At 41.5% G+C, this 16,478-nt stretch overlaps 1 protein-coding gene across 7 annotated transcripts in view; it reads left to right on the top strand.

Annotated features, from left to right (window-relative positions):
• Nucleotides 1-16,478, top strand: part of pla2g7 (phospholipase A2, group VII (platelet-activating factor acetylhydrolase, plasma)) — a 129,208-nt gene that overhangs the window by 53,780 nt on the left and 58,950 nt on the right. For all 7 annotated transcript variants that reach the window (XM_041187288.1, XM_041187291.1, XM_041187290.1 and 4 more), the window contains exon 4: nucleotides 4,637-4,730. In XM_041187288.1, coding sequence (XP_041043222.1) covers nucleotides 4,637-4,730 — 94 coding nt within the window. The remainder of the gene's footprint in view (nucleotides 1-4,636; nucleotides 4,731-16,478) is intronic.

A 16,478-nucleotide genomic window follows, 5' to 3' on the forward strand; every position in this document is an offset into this window, starting at 1 on the left:
GAAAGGCTCCGGACTATTTTCCTTTTCTGGTAATTCTTTTGTGCTGAACTTCCCAATTATGTATTTTTTTGTTTGTCATAGGTAGTACCCAGTAGCCTGCTCCCGTAGCTCATCAATGGCTATCCCACTGCCTCCACTGCTCTGCAGGCTCGACTGAGCTTCTGCCTCGAGAGCATGTAGATCAGCATGCAGTTTTCTTCTTAATGGAGCTCATTGCAAACAGCACTAAACGTTCAACGGCCCACGCTCTCCCAGCTATTATGGCAGCCTGCCACCAACACAATTTTGCAATACAGTCACTGGGAAGAGTGAACAAAACAAGCAAATTGGAGATGGGGTGGGGGAACAAAACACTCTTAAGGAAGAGATGAAGGAAAAATTGAATGAAGTAAAATGAGTGGGAAAAAGGCTGAAGCATTTTCAAAGGAAATGCCTACATGAGTGGAATAAATGTACAGAGGCAATAAAGAAATTATGGAGAGAAACTTGAGAAAGGGAAGCGAGAGAAAAAAGAAGTTGAGGAATAAGCCCAGGGAAAAGTGGAGAGCTTAATGGGGAAGGGGCATACCAATGATGAAATAAAATGTCAGTTTTATTTTTGACCTAGACCTCTGCCAACAGCCATAAACTTCTGGTCAGCCAGACTCTGGATCCAGACTTATAGCAGGCACCAAATCCTTTCTCTAGCCAGGCCCTTTGAATCCAAATATCCACATGTTGGCCACCTAATTCCAAATAGCCAGGCCATAAACCTATAGCAACCTTCTCCTGCTCCTCCTTCAGGTTTCATGCCCCAAAAAGGTGTTGGCAGCCATGGACTTTGGCTGGATTGATCCATGATTATGCTTGGCAAAGTACTGCAGTCGTTTGTCATTCCCTTCTGCAGTATGGTTGACCTAGAAACTCTGCTGGTCGTCTTGCCTGCCATCAGCAATATTGGAAGGATCTCCAGGCTGAAAATCAACCTGGCTGATCACATTATGATTGCACCTTCCATGGCTATCAAGTCCTGGTGTGGGACTTGAACCCAGAGTTACTGGCCCAGTGCTAGAGACACTACCACTGTGTCACAAGATCTCTTCCTACAGCCGCCAACTGGCTAATTTATCAAAATTCCAAAACTGGACTAGTAGCCTGCCTGCCAAGTCCCAAACCTAATTTCAGAACAGTCAGATCACCAAGCTCTTGAATCTTGTTAGTACTTCCTGAACCTTCCACAGTTACTGCCAGGCCCCAATTCGTTGACCTATGCTTGGCCCTCAGATTCTCTAACTACTTTCAAACTTGCAAACAAGCCCCACATTATTTTCCTTTCTTGTTCATCAAGCCTTCATTTTCCTGACTGATAGTGCTCACAATTCTTTTTGGTAACAACATATTTTGACGTTTCATGCATTCTATCACAGACTTGTAGCCATGTATTAGTCAGTTTACTTTGCCAAGCTGGGACTGCTGCTTATGTCTTGATACCCTCGAACTGATATTTTCTTTGTTTTTGTTTGTTGGCTACTTTTCCTCCAATCATCTAATCATTCACATAACCTGTTGGTAATCATTTCCCTAGTCTCAATGAAAGATAATCTCCTGTCACTCCCTTCTTCCGCTCTCCTTCCCTATTTTCATTTTAAATATCAAAACTGAGGATCTTGTGATTTGATTTATTTCATGTGCTCCACAGTTCAAAATTACTAAACAGAATTTTGACGTTCATGCTAAAGTATTTTGATATTTGCCACAGTTGTATGAAACTCCTTGACTGGAGCTGTTATTTATAAAATGTATGCCACATCATGCTGGGACCGGATGAGGTGCATCCAAGGATATTAAAGGAAGTGAGAGTAGAAATTGCAGGGGCTCTGGCCAAAACCTTTCAGTCTTCCCTTGACTCTGGGTTGGTGCCAGAGGACTGGAGAATTGCAAACATTATGCCCTTGTTCAAGAAAGGTTGTAAGGATAAGCCCAGCAATTACAAACCAGTCAGTTTAACTTCAGCGGTGGGCAAGATTCTAGAAACAATTATTTGGGATAGAATCAGTAGTCACATGGAAAAATATGGGTTGATAAAGAAGAGCCAGCATGGATTTCCAGAGGGGAAATCGTGTTTAACTAACTTGCTGGAGTTTTTTGAAGAGGTAATAGAAAAGGTCGATGAGAGTAATGCTGCTAATGTGGTGTACATGGACTTTCAAAAGGCATTTGACACAGTGCCACAAACAGACTTGTGAGAAAAGCTATTGCTCATGGAATAAAAGGGACAGTAGCAACATGAATACAAAATTGGCTGAAAAATAGGAAGCAGAGAGCAATGGTCAATGGATATTTTTCAGAAAGGTTTGTAGTGGAAGAGATTTAGTCTGTGTGTGTCTTAATTGGATTAAAGCCAGCTAGTCTGGGTGCTTTGATGTATAGTAGTTTTGAGATGTAAACAGAAAGGTAAAGGGTGCATTTGCATTTTGTTGAATAGAGCATTCAAAGACTGGAGGTGAAATCTTGCATCTAGCTAGGAGACACCAAGCAATGTTTATATTACTAATAAAATTGGTACTATGAAAGGGGTTCAAAGGGCCTGGTGATACAACGAGAATTTACATTCAAAAGGGAAGGCAGGGTGTAACAGAAAGGAGTTTGTGTGTACAGGTCAGAGGCATGTAATATCTAAGCAGCTGTAAGCCTACAACTGCAAAGGAACCAGATTGAAAGGAACCTCATTTTGAATTTGTAAGGTGAAAAATGTTTTGCCTGGTGTCTATTTAAGTCTATTGGTTATTGTTACCTTAGTGGGAATTAATTTGGGAATTTGTTAAAAGTTATGATAGTAGTAATTTGTATCTATCCTCATAACTGAAGTTTCTCATCCCTGGAACCATTCTTGTAAACTTCTTCTGCACTCTCTCCAATTGCTTACATCCTTCCCATAATGTGGTACCCAAAATTGTACACAATATTCCAGCTGAGGTCTAACCAGCATCTTATATAAATTCAGCATAATCCCCCTGCTCTTGTACTCCATACCCCTATCAATAAAGCTCAGGATACCATATAGTCCTCTGGCACCAACCCAGAGTCAAGGGAAGACTGAAAGATTTTGGCCAGAGCCCCTGCAATTTCTACTCTCACTTCCTTTAATATCCTTGGATGCACCTCATCCGGTCCCTGCATGATATGTGTTAAATTTGTTGTAAATTAATACGTTTCATTTAGTTTGATATAAAAACCTCTCGAACTGGTGGTCTTATTCCTGAATTTAAAGCTGCAACTCAAAACATACCAATTTAAAATATAGGGTATGACAGTTGTTTAAAGTTTCCCTCTGGGATTTTAAATAACTCAGCCTTTACAAGCTGTGTCATAACAGCATGCAGGGCACAATTTCAAAGTTTAAGGATGAAGTTTGGGTGTGTTGTGAGCTGCAACGAGGACTGTGTGGAACTTCAAGAGGATATAGACAAGTTGGTGGAGTGGCAGATAGGTGGCAGATGAAATTCAATGCGGAGAAGTGTGAAGTGATGCATTTTGGTAGGAAGGACATGGACAGACCTTATAAAATAAGGGGTGAAATTTTGAAGGGGGTGTAGGAGCAGAAAGACTTGGGTTTATATGTGCATAGATCATTGAGGTGGCAGGACAGGTGGAGAGAGCAGTTGATTACGCATATGGTATCCTGAGCATTATTGATAGGGGCATGGAGTACAAGAGCAGGGAGGTTATGCTGAATTTATATAAGACACTGGTTAGACCTCAGCTGGAATATTGTGTACAATTTTGGGTACCACATTATGGGAAGGATGTAAACAATTGGAGAGAGTGCAGAAGAAGTTTACAAGAATAGTTCCAGGGATGAGAAACTTCAGCTATGAGGATAGATTGGAGGGATTGGGCTGTTCTCCTTGGAGAGAAGAAGGCTAAGAGGAGATTTGATAGAGATGCTCAAAATCATGAGGAGGCTGGACAGAGTAGTTAGGGAGAACTGTTCCTGCTCATATAGGATCAAGAACAAGAAGCCACAGATTTAAAATATTTTGCAAAAGAAGCAAATGTGACATGAGAATTTTTTTTCACACAATGAGTGGTTTGGGTCTGGAATGCACTGCCTGGAACTGTGATAGAGGCAGGTTCAGTCGAGGCATTCAAGAGGGCATTAAACACTTATTTGAATAGAAACAATGTGCAAGGGTACGGGTAAAAGGCAGGGCAATGGCACTTGGTCATAATGCTCATTTGGAAAGCTGGTGCAGACACGATGGGCCGAATGGCCTCCATCTGTGCCATTAAAATTCTGTGATATCACTTCTGTTATGATACAAAATCAGCTAAGTTATATCAACCTGGTTTAGAAATTTTGAAGCTATTTGGAAAGTGGAGTATGAAAGGATAAGTTTCACTATACCTACATCCATCACCAAGTTACTAGCATTTAGGTTCTTTTTTGTAAGCTTTATTAATCAAGTCAGTGTAGTCTGTTCATGTGGAAAATAAGAATATAAAACATTTTATTATGCTAAGTTAGAGCAGAGAAATTTAAAACAAAAGTTACCCTTCAAATTGAATAGCTTTCAATTACATTAAACATAACAAGGAAAGTTGGCCAAACATTCCAGCACCAGCAGTAGAGTTGAATCATTTGTTTTCTTGACAGGGTCGTACAGAGTTCCTGCGGAGTGGGGTGCCCCATTTAAAAGTGATGGAAAATATCCTCTAGTTGTTTTCTCTCATGGCCTTGGAGCTTTCAGGTAAATCTTTTACATTATAAGATCATTAACAAACACACCTTTTCTTCTTTAAAAAGCTTCGTCCGTTGATCAGTAGGGAGCAAAATAATCTTGACTCACAGCAGTTACAACTAGTAATTTCACAGTGATTCTGAATCGCGAGCCCAGCCTGCATGTAACAGTAGTTCACTCACAGGTTTACTTTCACCAATGTCATGAAAGAGAAGTTGTCCCATTTCGCTGTATTGGAACTATTTTGTGTGATTTAAAATGCCCATAATTAAGTTTTATAACTTTTGTACTTTAACCCTTGCTAATTTTGTTTGCTTGACCTTTTACTTTAGTTATGATCCCTGCTGAGGTTACCCTTGGACAAGTCTGATCCCAGAGTGGAACCTAGCTTGATAGATCCTAATTTTTATTTGTTTGTTTAGATATGTGGAGAGTAGCTACTGAACACAGTCACAGGAGTCAGTTGATAAACTTTTAACAAAAGAATAAAACATTTATTAAACAAACGATGAACTATATTACAATACTCCTTCACCCATAAATATACCTTTACAAATATATACAGATTTGTAAGGATAACACAAGTTACAGAAGCTGTCTTATACCCTAATGCCCACAGTAAGTACACAGTCCATGTACCAATAGGCACCCTGTGGTCAGACACACCACACTCTGAAACCAAGTGACAGATGCCACCTCAACAAGATGCTATGGATCACTCCTCCACTCCCCCCAGATGCTTGTCACACCGTGAGCCAACCAGTCTTACTGAACTCTGTCTTTCACACAAGGGTTCCTAATCTCCACTCTCCAAGGCCTTGCCTTGGAATCTTCTCCCAAACCGATGCTTTCTCTCAGCCACCTTCTGCAAGGGTTCATCTCCATGGTTTCGAACTCTCCTTCAGATGTTCCTCTTCCCTGGGTCACCACATGCATTCAAGCTGTCTTCCATGCCTCACTCTCACCCGACACAGCCAACAATAGTACCACTGCTTCACATGCCCGTAGCAAAGAGTTACAGACCTTCAGCCATCTTTTTGGACCTTCTTGCCTCTTGCAAGTTGTTCTCACTTTAAATCTGCTTTCTGCAGCTTTTGTCTCTTTAAATCTAAAGCTTGGAGCCTTTCTATCTACTCCTCACTCTTAACTTCACTTAACAGGACCTTTTCCAGGTTCCAGTCCTTCCTTTGACTAGAAGTTCTGCTTGGGGCTTTCCCCGGTTCCACTCTGCTGGATTTTGGGGTATTTTCTTTAGCTTGGGACTGGCTATCTGTCCCTTTTGCTCCAGTCTCTCTCTGGAAGCTACTTTCAACCAATTTTAGCTTGGGACTGGCTAGCTGTCCCTTCTAGGTGGCTTCTGTTTGGCAGCTGCCTTCAAAGCCAGCTGAACTCCAACAGCTTCCAAAACCAAAATTGCTATTTCTAGCTTTGTGTGTGTCTGTGGGAGGGACCTGCCTCCCTGGACCCCTGTTGCTAGGCAACAGCATTTTTCCTACTCTTTTTGCTTAGCTTACAGTTGTAAAACTCTCATTAGAAACGCAAGCACCTTTTAAAGTCAAACTAAAACTCAATTTGGCATTTCATAACACACAAATAAGAAATACAAATTAAACATAAATTTTAAACCTAAAACTCATTCCTAACACCCACAAAATATTACTGTAACTAACTTGTCTCTATTTCATAACACTTTACATCTTTTAAGTCTTGCATGTAGCAACAGTCGCTTAAAAATTTGGCACATCTGCCTTTTCAGACCCTTTTCTTCCCCCAAGATATAAATTTGTCCAGAACTATATTCCAAAACTGACTGCAAGCAGAGCTGAACAAAATTCCCTTGTGTATATACAAGTTTGTATTACTCTGTCTATAGTGAGTGGGAAAATTTTTCACACAGCACCTTCCTAACTCACTCAGTTTCGAGACAACTGCAAAAATCTTGTTAGCTCAAATTTTATTTATCAAAAAGATTGCAAATTTCTATTTATAATTTTTTTTTACATTTATTTTGTAGCTGTCTAGTTGCTGACCAACTGTACATGCCACAAAATTTAAATTTAAAGCATTGATTTAGAAGACTTCCTGCATCTAGAGACTTATGAGGCAGGTGAAACACATACTCACCCCTGTTTCTCGTAGCTAGTTTTGCCTGGAATAGGTAGCTAGCCTGAAGCCAGATGCTGTAGCTTGAGGGGTGGCAATCCAAATCAAGCATAGCTGACCAGGAATCTCTCCCTCTCTTACCTTCTGCCATTGGCACGTTGGAAGGATTTCTAGGTTGACAATCAATTTGTTTGTCCACGTTATGAATGCATCTTCCATGGCCTGGAGTGGGACTCGAACCCAGAGTTTCTGGTTCAGAGGTAGGGAGGCTGTCTACTGCACCACAAGACCATCCAAATTTTTAACCTAAATGAGGAAATAAATTGAGTATTTGTGAAAACATATTGTACTCTTTGGACTCACTCCAGCACTTACTCCTTGCAAAACCATTGGGTTTGTATTCATTCCACATCTTCCAACTCCAACCCTGTACAGACTGCTTTAGAGTGCTTCAAAGAAAAAGTCAAATGTCTTAACTATCATGCTTCAGGTTTACTGAGCGATCCGCACAAGAGGTTGTGGAGTGCTGACTAAACCTTATTCTGTTTTCACTACTCCACACTCAACCGGAATCTGCAGTTGCTACTTCCCAACCCACCCAATTTAACTGCGGCTGTAGCTCCGTTTTGTTGCATCCTGGCCGACAACTTTGCAGTATCTGCTCACTGGGGAACATGAGCAACTCTTTTTCCGCATTTCAACTCTGCGATTTGTCAGGATGTTGCCCAATTGTTGCCAGAATTCTTAAGAATGAAAGCCCAACCAGTGCTCATGTCATGCTTGACTTTATCCTGCAGTGGCTTCAAATATAGAGAGCCAGAAGGAAACCTTGCAAGAAAATTTCTGCATTAGAGGGAAAAAAATTACAAATGTTGCAAAGCAATTTTGAGAAGCACCATTAATAAATCTGGCTATGACCACGTTGTGAATGTTTGTGAACCTGCACTTGGTTTCTAAGTGCAACACTTTTTTTTATTTGTTCATGGGTTGTGGGCATCACTGGCTAGGTCAGCATTTATTGCCCATCCCTAATCACCCTTGTTCAGAGGGCATTTTAAGAGTCAACCACATTGCTGCTATAAAACATTTTGTATATCATCCTTTTCATTGATTCTCCTGGCCATGAGAGAAGTAAGGTAATAAAATCATTTGTATATTCTTCCTGTTTTATATTTGGAACACTCTTTCCCCACACATTTCTGCGTTCAACAAAAAACCTATCTCTTTCATTACATCACACCACTGTCCTGGTATCCACTTGTGCTTTACTGTGCGCACAATACTGTAATGCAGTAGCTGCATAAACACTTTTAAATTTATAAAATACTTCTGTCATAGAATACTTTGTCCCTTGTACCTTGCACAATGGAACAAAAGGCCTACCCGCATAATTTAGCATTCAAGCAGCACTCTTTGCATAGGAATGTATAGGGCCATCTAGAGATTCCAGTAATTATTCATGAGTTAGGTTATTGGTGGTTGGTAATAAGATTTCTATCATTGCTGAAAACAGAGCCTTTCGTCTTGCACTCATCAGGACACTCACAGGAATATCAATATAAGGGGGAAAACAACAGGTTATCTTGTATGTGAACAGAGTGCTGATTGTTTAGCAAGTGGCGTTGCAATGGAGAATGCACCACTGATGGCGACAGTTAACTGCCAAGCATTATTTGAAATTTAAACCATGCAGCTTGCCCACGCCATAAACAGCACCCTTTGAAACGCGTCCGCACCATAAACTCACTTAAGTGGAAGCGGTTTGACAAGGCAGTTGATGAGGCCACTAATCATGTAACAAATCTCTCTGACCACGCACTCTTAGAAAGTGAGGAGTTTGTTCTTGCGCATGGCTTCAATTTTGGTGTGCCTCCATCCCATATCAAACGGGAAGAGGTATTAGATGAGTTTGAACTCCTTTACCCCCAACTATCTCACCACAAACCAGCATCCATTGAAGATGTTAAATCCTTGAAAGCGTGCCTAGCTGATCTAGTGCACACGTATTGCAGGATTCCTAACAACCTGTCCGACTTTCACATGCGACGCAAATGTCTTGCAGCATTGCAAGGCTTTACGACCAACTCGGACATACGCATCAGTAAACCTGACAAAGGGAATAGTCATCCTTAACAAGTGTGACTACATCAACAAAATGCACATATGTATGGGCTACCCAAGGCAAACAAAAGTGATAAAAATGATGTCCCTCTACATCCCATCTTATCTATGACTGGTTCTGTGCAACGTGAATTGGCCAAATGGTTGGGTGAATTGTTATAACCAGTTTTGACCAAGTTTTCCAGGTACATATTTGCAAAGACCATACAGGACTTGCACATTGATAGTAATGCTGTGTCCATATGCTCATTTTACATTGCTAGCCTATTCACCAATGTTCCACTTAAGGAAGCCATAGATATTGTGCTGCGGCACAATATCGTGGCCGCCGAGACCAACCACTGTTGCATGAATCGGTATTCATTGAACTTATGAACTCAGCAACTCATGCAGTTGAGTTCAGTTTTAATGACACCATGTCTGTCCAAATAGATGGTGTTGCCATGGGATCTCCTCTAGGCCCAGCTCTCGCAAACATCTTTGCTGGGTTCCATGAGAAACGTGTTCTCGATGGAATGACACCCAGCCTCCTACCCCTCGCATATTTCTGACATGTGGATGCCATGTTTGCTATATTTAAATTTGTAGCTGCATGTAATCATTTCCTTACATGTCATGATGGGCTCCATCTTGCACTCAAATTCACCTTTGAAATGGAGCAGTCAAATGAACTCCCCTTCCTTAATGTACTAGTTGAGAAATCTGCCAGGGGATTCTTTGCCACGGTTTACCACAAGCATATCTTCACTGGTCAATATACACATTGGGATTCTTACAGTTCCACATGCTATAAGATTGGTCTTATTGGCTACCTTGTCAATAGGGCCCGAGCCATTTGCTCACCATGCAAGTTTTTTGCTGAAATAGGGTGCATCAAAGGCATCCTGCAGGATAATATCTACCCTGCACTGTATATCACACAAACTCATGAACAGTCCTATGGCTGTCACTTTCAGCCTTGGAAAGTGCCCATTCTACCTCAGATTACTCTGGAAGGGCAAGGTATCTCAATTTGCAATGGACAGGGTACAGACTGTACACAACCAGCCCGTGCTTGCAAAACTCAAAACACAGTGTCCAACATTAGATGTGATTCCGTGATTGGACAGCATTTGCTAAATAATCCTCAATGTGCTAAGAATTACGCTGACAACCAATTTACGGTTGTCAGTTGGGCTCGCAATGTGGCACATTTGCGTGTACTAGAAGCTATATATATATTAATACACACGGCTCTTTGCAGACTGAAGGAACATGTACATGCATTGTGCCTGTTCAGCTAAAGAAAATAAGTGACAGCCATTCGCTGACTTATTCCCCAGAGCAATTTCTTGACCAATCAGGGTCAAGCTGTCTGGTTTAAATTTCAAACAATGCTTGGCAGTTAACTGTCAGTCACCATCAGTTGCACGTTCTCCATGGCAACACCACTTGCCAACCAACCAGCACTCTCTTTGCATACAGTATAAATTGTTGTTTTCCCCCTTATATTGGTATTCTTGCGAGTGTCCTGATCAGTGCAAGATGAAAAGCTTAGACATGTGTCTTTTTTCAGCAATACTCAAGTTCTGTACTACCAAATGGTACTACCAAATGACCATTTCTATCATTGTCAGTGTTTCTAATTTCATTCCCATATGCCGGTATCCCAGATAATAGCCCTTTCAGTTGAAATAATAGTTGGCAATGGCAAAACCAATCAGCGTACAATATGCAAATGTTTATTTTGATGCTAAATCAGTGCTTGCGTGATGTAAGTCTAGCTGCAAATAAACATTTTGTTTATTCTAACCTCCTCCTGTTCTTGAGATTTCATAGCACTTATTGCTTCATAGCCCAGGTATGTTGTAATTGTTCCCATATCAGAGCAGGAAATGGGAGCAGAAGAAGAGTGGAATATTTCATATCAGCAATGCTGAATCAGACATGTTCATATTTTTCACCATTTCAATTGGCTGATGTGGGTGGATGGGAGTTTAGTCAAATTATGCTGTACAGCAAATATAACTTCTATCTCCAGCAGCTTGTTCTATCTGCAGAAAAACACATCCTCCTTGCTGCTAACAGGCTGGAGCTATTGTAAGGCCATCTGCGTGATAGTTGATTGAGGGAGTGGCCCTGCTATAATATTAACTTCACACTGAAAATAATGGTCAAGCAAATGGGCTGATTACAATGTTTTTCTGTGCTACAGCAGAGGGATTAAAATTAACTGATCAGAGCAAGTCAAAATTATTTACAAACGTTAACAAGCTACTATTAATTTACTAGCATGTTTTTCAAATGGTTAAAGAAGCATAGCCATTTATCAAAAATGGAGGAAGTCAGACTGTCACTATGAACAAGCAGAACTTTGCAGGAATTCGTGGGAAAAAGACAAGATAAGATACTTCAGGAAATACATTTAGGAATAATGACAAAGAAAGAGGATTAAAAAACTTAAGACAAGAGTAGGCTGCATAATTAAATGCTTTTACCTGAATACTAGAAATTTTAAGAATAAAATAATTTTTCAACCATAAGTGCCAGGTGGGTGATCCATCTCTGCCTACTCAAGAGGTCCCCAGCATCACAGATGCCAGTCTTCAGCCAGTTCGATTCACTCCACATGATATCAAGAAACAGCTGAAGGTACTGGATACTGCAAAGGCCTGACAACATTCTGGCAATAGTGCTTCAGAACTAGCCGCACCCCTAGCCAAGTTGTTCCAGTACAGCAACAACACTGGCATCCACCCGGCCTTGTGGAAAATCGCCCAGCTATGCCTTGTCCACAAAAACCAGGACAAATAAAAGCTGGCTTATTGCTGCCCAATCAGTTTACTCTCAATCATCAGCAAAGTTAAGGAAAGTGTTATCAATAGTGCTATCAAGCAGCACTTATGCAGCAATAACCTGCTCACTGATGCTCAATTTGGGTTCACCAAGGCCACTCAGCCCCTGATTTCATTACAGCCTTGGTCCAAATATGGACAAAAGAGCTGAACTCAAGAGGCGACATGAGGGTGACTGCCCTTGACATCAAGGCAGCATTTGACTGACTGTGGCTTCAACGAGCCCTAGCAAAATGGGAGTCAGTGGGAATCGGGAGGGGGGGGGTGGATCTTTCCAATGGTTGGAGTCATTCCTAGCACGAAGGAAGAAGACTGTGGTTGTTGAAGGTCAATCATCTTATTTATGGGACGTCGCTGCAGGAGTTCCTCAGGATAGTGTCCTCCCCCATCTTCAGCTGCTTCATCAAGAATCTTCCCTCCATCATAAGGTCAGGAGTGGGATGTTCGCTGATGATTGCAGAATGTTCACCATTGTCCACGACTCAGATACTGAAGCAGTCCGTATCCATTTATAGCAAGAACTGGACAATATTCAGGTTTGGACCAGGACCAGCCATATTAAATACTGTGGCTACAAGAACAGGTCAGAGGCTGAGAATTCTGCGGCAAGTAACCCGCCTTCTGACTCCCCAAAGCCTTACCATCTACAAGGCACAAATCAGGAGTGTGATGGAATACTCTCCACTTGCCTGGATGATTGCGGCTCCAACAACGCTCCCACCATCCAGGTCAGAGCAGCCTGCCTGACTGGTGGTCCCCATCCACCACCTTAAAAAAACATTCACCCCTTCCATCACCTACACACAGTGGCAGCAGATGCACTGCTGGAACTCACCAGGGCTCCTTCAACACCAACGTACAAACCTGTGACCTCTACCACCTAGGATGGCTGTAGATGCATAAGAACGCCATCTGCAAGGTCCTCTCCAAGCCGCACACCATCCTGACTTGGAACTTTATTGCTGTTCCTTCGCTGTCACTGGGTCAAAATCCTGGAACTCCCTTCCTAATAGCACTGCATGTACCTACGCCATAAGAACTGCAGCAGTTCAAGAAGGTGACTCATCACCACCACCTCAAAGGCAATTAGGGATGGGCAATAAATGCTGGCATAGCCAGCAATGCCCACATCCCATGAATGAATAATAGAAAAAAACTCTACAATTGAAAGTAACTGCAGCAGAAAAAGCATTTGATATTATATTGGAAATGTGGCTCATCAGAATGCAGATGAATGCTCTGGAGACATGAGTTCAACTTCCAGCACAGCAGCAGAGTAGCTAAATTCAAATTTAATCTGTTTAGCTTTTTTTTGAATTCCAAATTTAATGTCAGTAATGGTGATCAAGAAACTACTTGATTTACCATACAGACCTACCTGGGTTCACTAATGTCTCTTAGGAAAGGAAATCTGCCATCCTTACCTGATCTGGCCTACATATGATTCCAGCTCAAACAACGATATGGCTGACATTTAACTGCCTTCTATAATAGCCTAACTAGTCGTTCAGAAGTGTTCAAGTAGGTAGCTCACCACCACTTTCTCGAGGGCAATTGGGGATTGACAATAAGTACCGGCCAGGTCAGTGACAAAGAGGAATGGAGGAACACTAATATATATGTACAAAGGAAGTACGTCCAGGAAGTTAGCACAACAGTTTAAGCTTACTTGGGCCAGATAGTCTATATCCCACAAGGAGGTTCTGTAATGAATGATTTATTGGATACTGGAGAGGTTACAAAGGCTTGTTAGTGAGCAAATATGTGAATGAGCTTAAATAATTATATTTATAATTGACAGTAGTTCAGCACTAATAGTTTAATAAGGGTTAATGTGTCAGCATGGATGAAGGAGGGCTTGGTTCTGCTTATAACCTTCACTTTAAGGATGTTACAGATAAAATATCCCAAGCTGCAGTTTGTTTGAGCTTGCAGGAGCCTTTGACAAAAACCCACATGAAAGTATGTTTACTAAATAAATTACACTGTCAGGCTCAAGATTAGAAAACATCATGAACAAGAAACTCAGAACAGAATTTTGTCGGGTGGGCTTGAGGGGGGCATTCGGAGAGCCGGACTGTGATTTCACGCTGGTGGGCCAATAAGGCCTGCCCAGGGTGAAACGCGAGTGGCAGCGCTCAGCACTGCCTGTGCAGGTGGGAGAGGAGGGTGAGCGCAAACCTCGCACATGCACCGAGTGCACCCTTGAACTTCTGCCTGAGGCCCAGAGCTGCTTCAGGGAGATGAACAGTTTAAAAAATAATTAATTAATTAAAAATGTTATAAAACACGTCCCCTCACGTGAACTCTGTCACACGAGCAGGGACATGTTATTAATTAAGTTTTAAAATTTTTATTTTATTTTTATTTGCTTTAAGAAATCTCACCCCGCCCGTGGATGAGGTTTCCTAGAAAGTGCAAAGGCTGCTTGGCCTTTTTGCTTGCCTGCCAACTGTAAGGTTAGAGCTAAAAATTTTGCCCTAGATAAAAATAGGAAACCAAAGAGTACTATCAAACCTGGGCGTAGGAATTTGGAGGGTTGGGATGGGGTGGGGTGGGAAAGAGCATTGAATTAACTACATCTCTCATTCAAAATTTGCTCTTGTAATTACCTCTCTTTGTTGCCTGGATATTTAAAATCTGCAGTGTCAATGCTTTGGACCCTTGTTTTACATCTTCATAAATGAGCTGGATACAGCTTTGTAAGCATGTAAACAACTGATACTGAAATAGAAAGTCAGCAGGAATGGAGGATGTAGGTAACAAACCTCAAACCCTCTGCAAAATGTTATGTCGTAGTGCAGCCAATGGCAAATTAATCTTAAGATAAAAGCAAAATACTAAGGATGCTGGAAATCTGAAAAATTAACCTTGTGGCTGACAAATGCACAGTATTACATATTGGAAGAAAAATGCTGTCCCTGCCTCTACCATCTGTTCTTGGTCACTTATGATGTGCAAATCACCAGGTGAAGACCAAAGAATGTGTATCTGAGCTGGTGGACAGTGCACATGAGTCCTGTAACATTGCATCCTCAAAGTTAGTGACCTCCTCTGAGGACTCTTCATCCTCCTCCTGCAAGGCCCAGTGGAATATTAAAAGATGTAAATTTGAGCTGACAAGGTAAAGATATTGTAAGTGATTATGCATAATTATATTCACTGGCTGCTGACATTGTCGGCTTTAGCGAGTGTTGGATGCCATGTAGCTCTGTGATATTTAATTCTGTCACAAGGTAGCTGAGAGACCTCCATCTCCAACAGTCAAGAGTGCTCAGACTCCTCGGATGTCTACCACATTCTCCTGTGCAACTGTCAGTTGTGAGATGACTCATCTGAGGTCCAAAGTAAAACAGCAAACATAGCACCCATGTTTATCTGAGTAAGCACAGCTCCAAAGTTGAGGTCAGAGCTTCAAACCTCAAGTTGTAGAAGTAATCTCTCGGTGCAAGTACTGTGAGCAAACTCTTGTACAAAATTGGCCAAGAAATCAGCTGCGAGGCTTCAGTACTTACTGACATCTTTCCCGGTCATGTCTTCAGCTCCCTTAATGGCTGTGTGTTCTCGCCTTGTTTTCGTTATCAAGTTCCGAGAAGTCCGGGAAACCTGTGCAGTTAAATTCCAAAAGTCATGTTAATATTTTTCTACTTGACCAATTAACATATTGAATTGACCACCCGACTCTCCGGAGGAGGTTTCTCATACACAACCTGATGCCCTACTGTTGCCTTTACCCTCCCAGCAGCTTCCAACCAACTTGCTCCTGCGAGTTAAAAATCACTCTCTTAGTGTCGAGACAACATGGAGAAGTAGTTAAATGAGCAAATAGTTTGAGATGTGTAGCCATAATAGAAGTTTTGCCGAGGCTTTTAAAGAACTAGTCAGATCTCTCTTGGAATATTATATGTAAATTTGATTGCTACATTTTAAATGGGGAATACATACAAATTAGAGACCTGCTACTAGAACTTTTGGCAATATTGCTGAATAACCAGCTTATAGAAGGTGTGCATGTGCAGCCCAGAGTAATTAGACAACTTCATTCTGTCGAAGGGTCACGAGGACTCGAAACGTCAACTCTTTTCTTCTCCACCGATGCTGCCAGACCTGCTGAGTTTTTCCAGGTAATTCTGTTTTTGTTTTGGATTTCCAGCATCCGCAGTTTTTGTTTTTAACTTCATTTTACAGTCGCCTGTTCTACTGATGTGCCTCTCCATATTTACATGACTGAGATTATTGCCATGCGTGGGCAGAAACTTGTCTTGTATTCAGCATCATAGGGCAATATCTGATCACACTATTCCATCTGCAAGGACGTTGAGCCATTATGGATTGATTCTGGCAAAAACAGTTTTTGTAAATTGGGAGGAATGCTGAAGCAGACTAAGTCTTGATTTCATAACCCTGGGGTGGATGGATGTTGAATGAACAAGAATGAGTCTACTTCAAAGTAATTCATTAGATATGAAGTATTTTATGGCGCTCCTTGAGGTATGACAAGGTGCTATATACATTTTTGGATGCCTAGTCCGTGTGCCAGACTTTGCTGCTAAAAAACCGGCCTCCCAATGCTGAAGCCCAACAGCCTACCAGTTATGAGGACTCGAAACGTCAACTCTTTTCTTCTCCGCCGATGCTGCCAGACCTGCTGAGTTTTTCCAGGTAATTCTGTTTTTGCCTACCAGTTGGTCTGACTTCT

This window comes from Carcharodon carcharias, chromosome 5 (genome assembly GCF_017639515.1).
Source record: "Carcharodon carcharias isolate sCarCar2 chromosome 5, sCarCar2.pri, whole genome shotgun sequence".
In the NCBI taxonomy this organism is placed as follows: Eukaryota; Metazoa; Chordata; class Chondrichthyes; order Lamniformes; family Lamnidae; genus Carcharodon; species Carcharodon carcharias.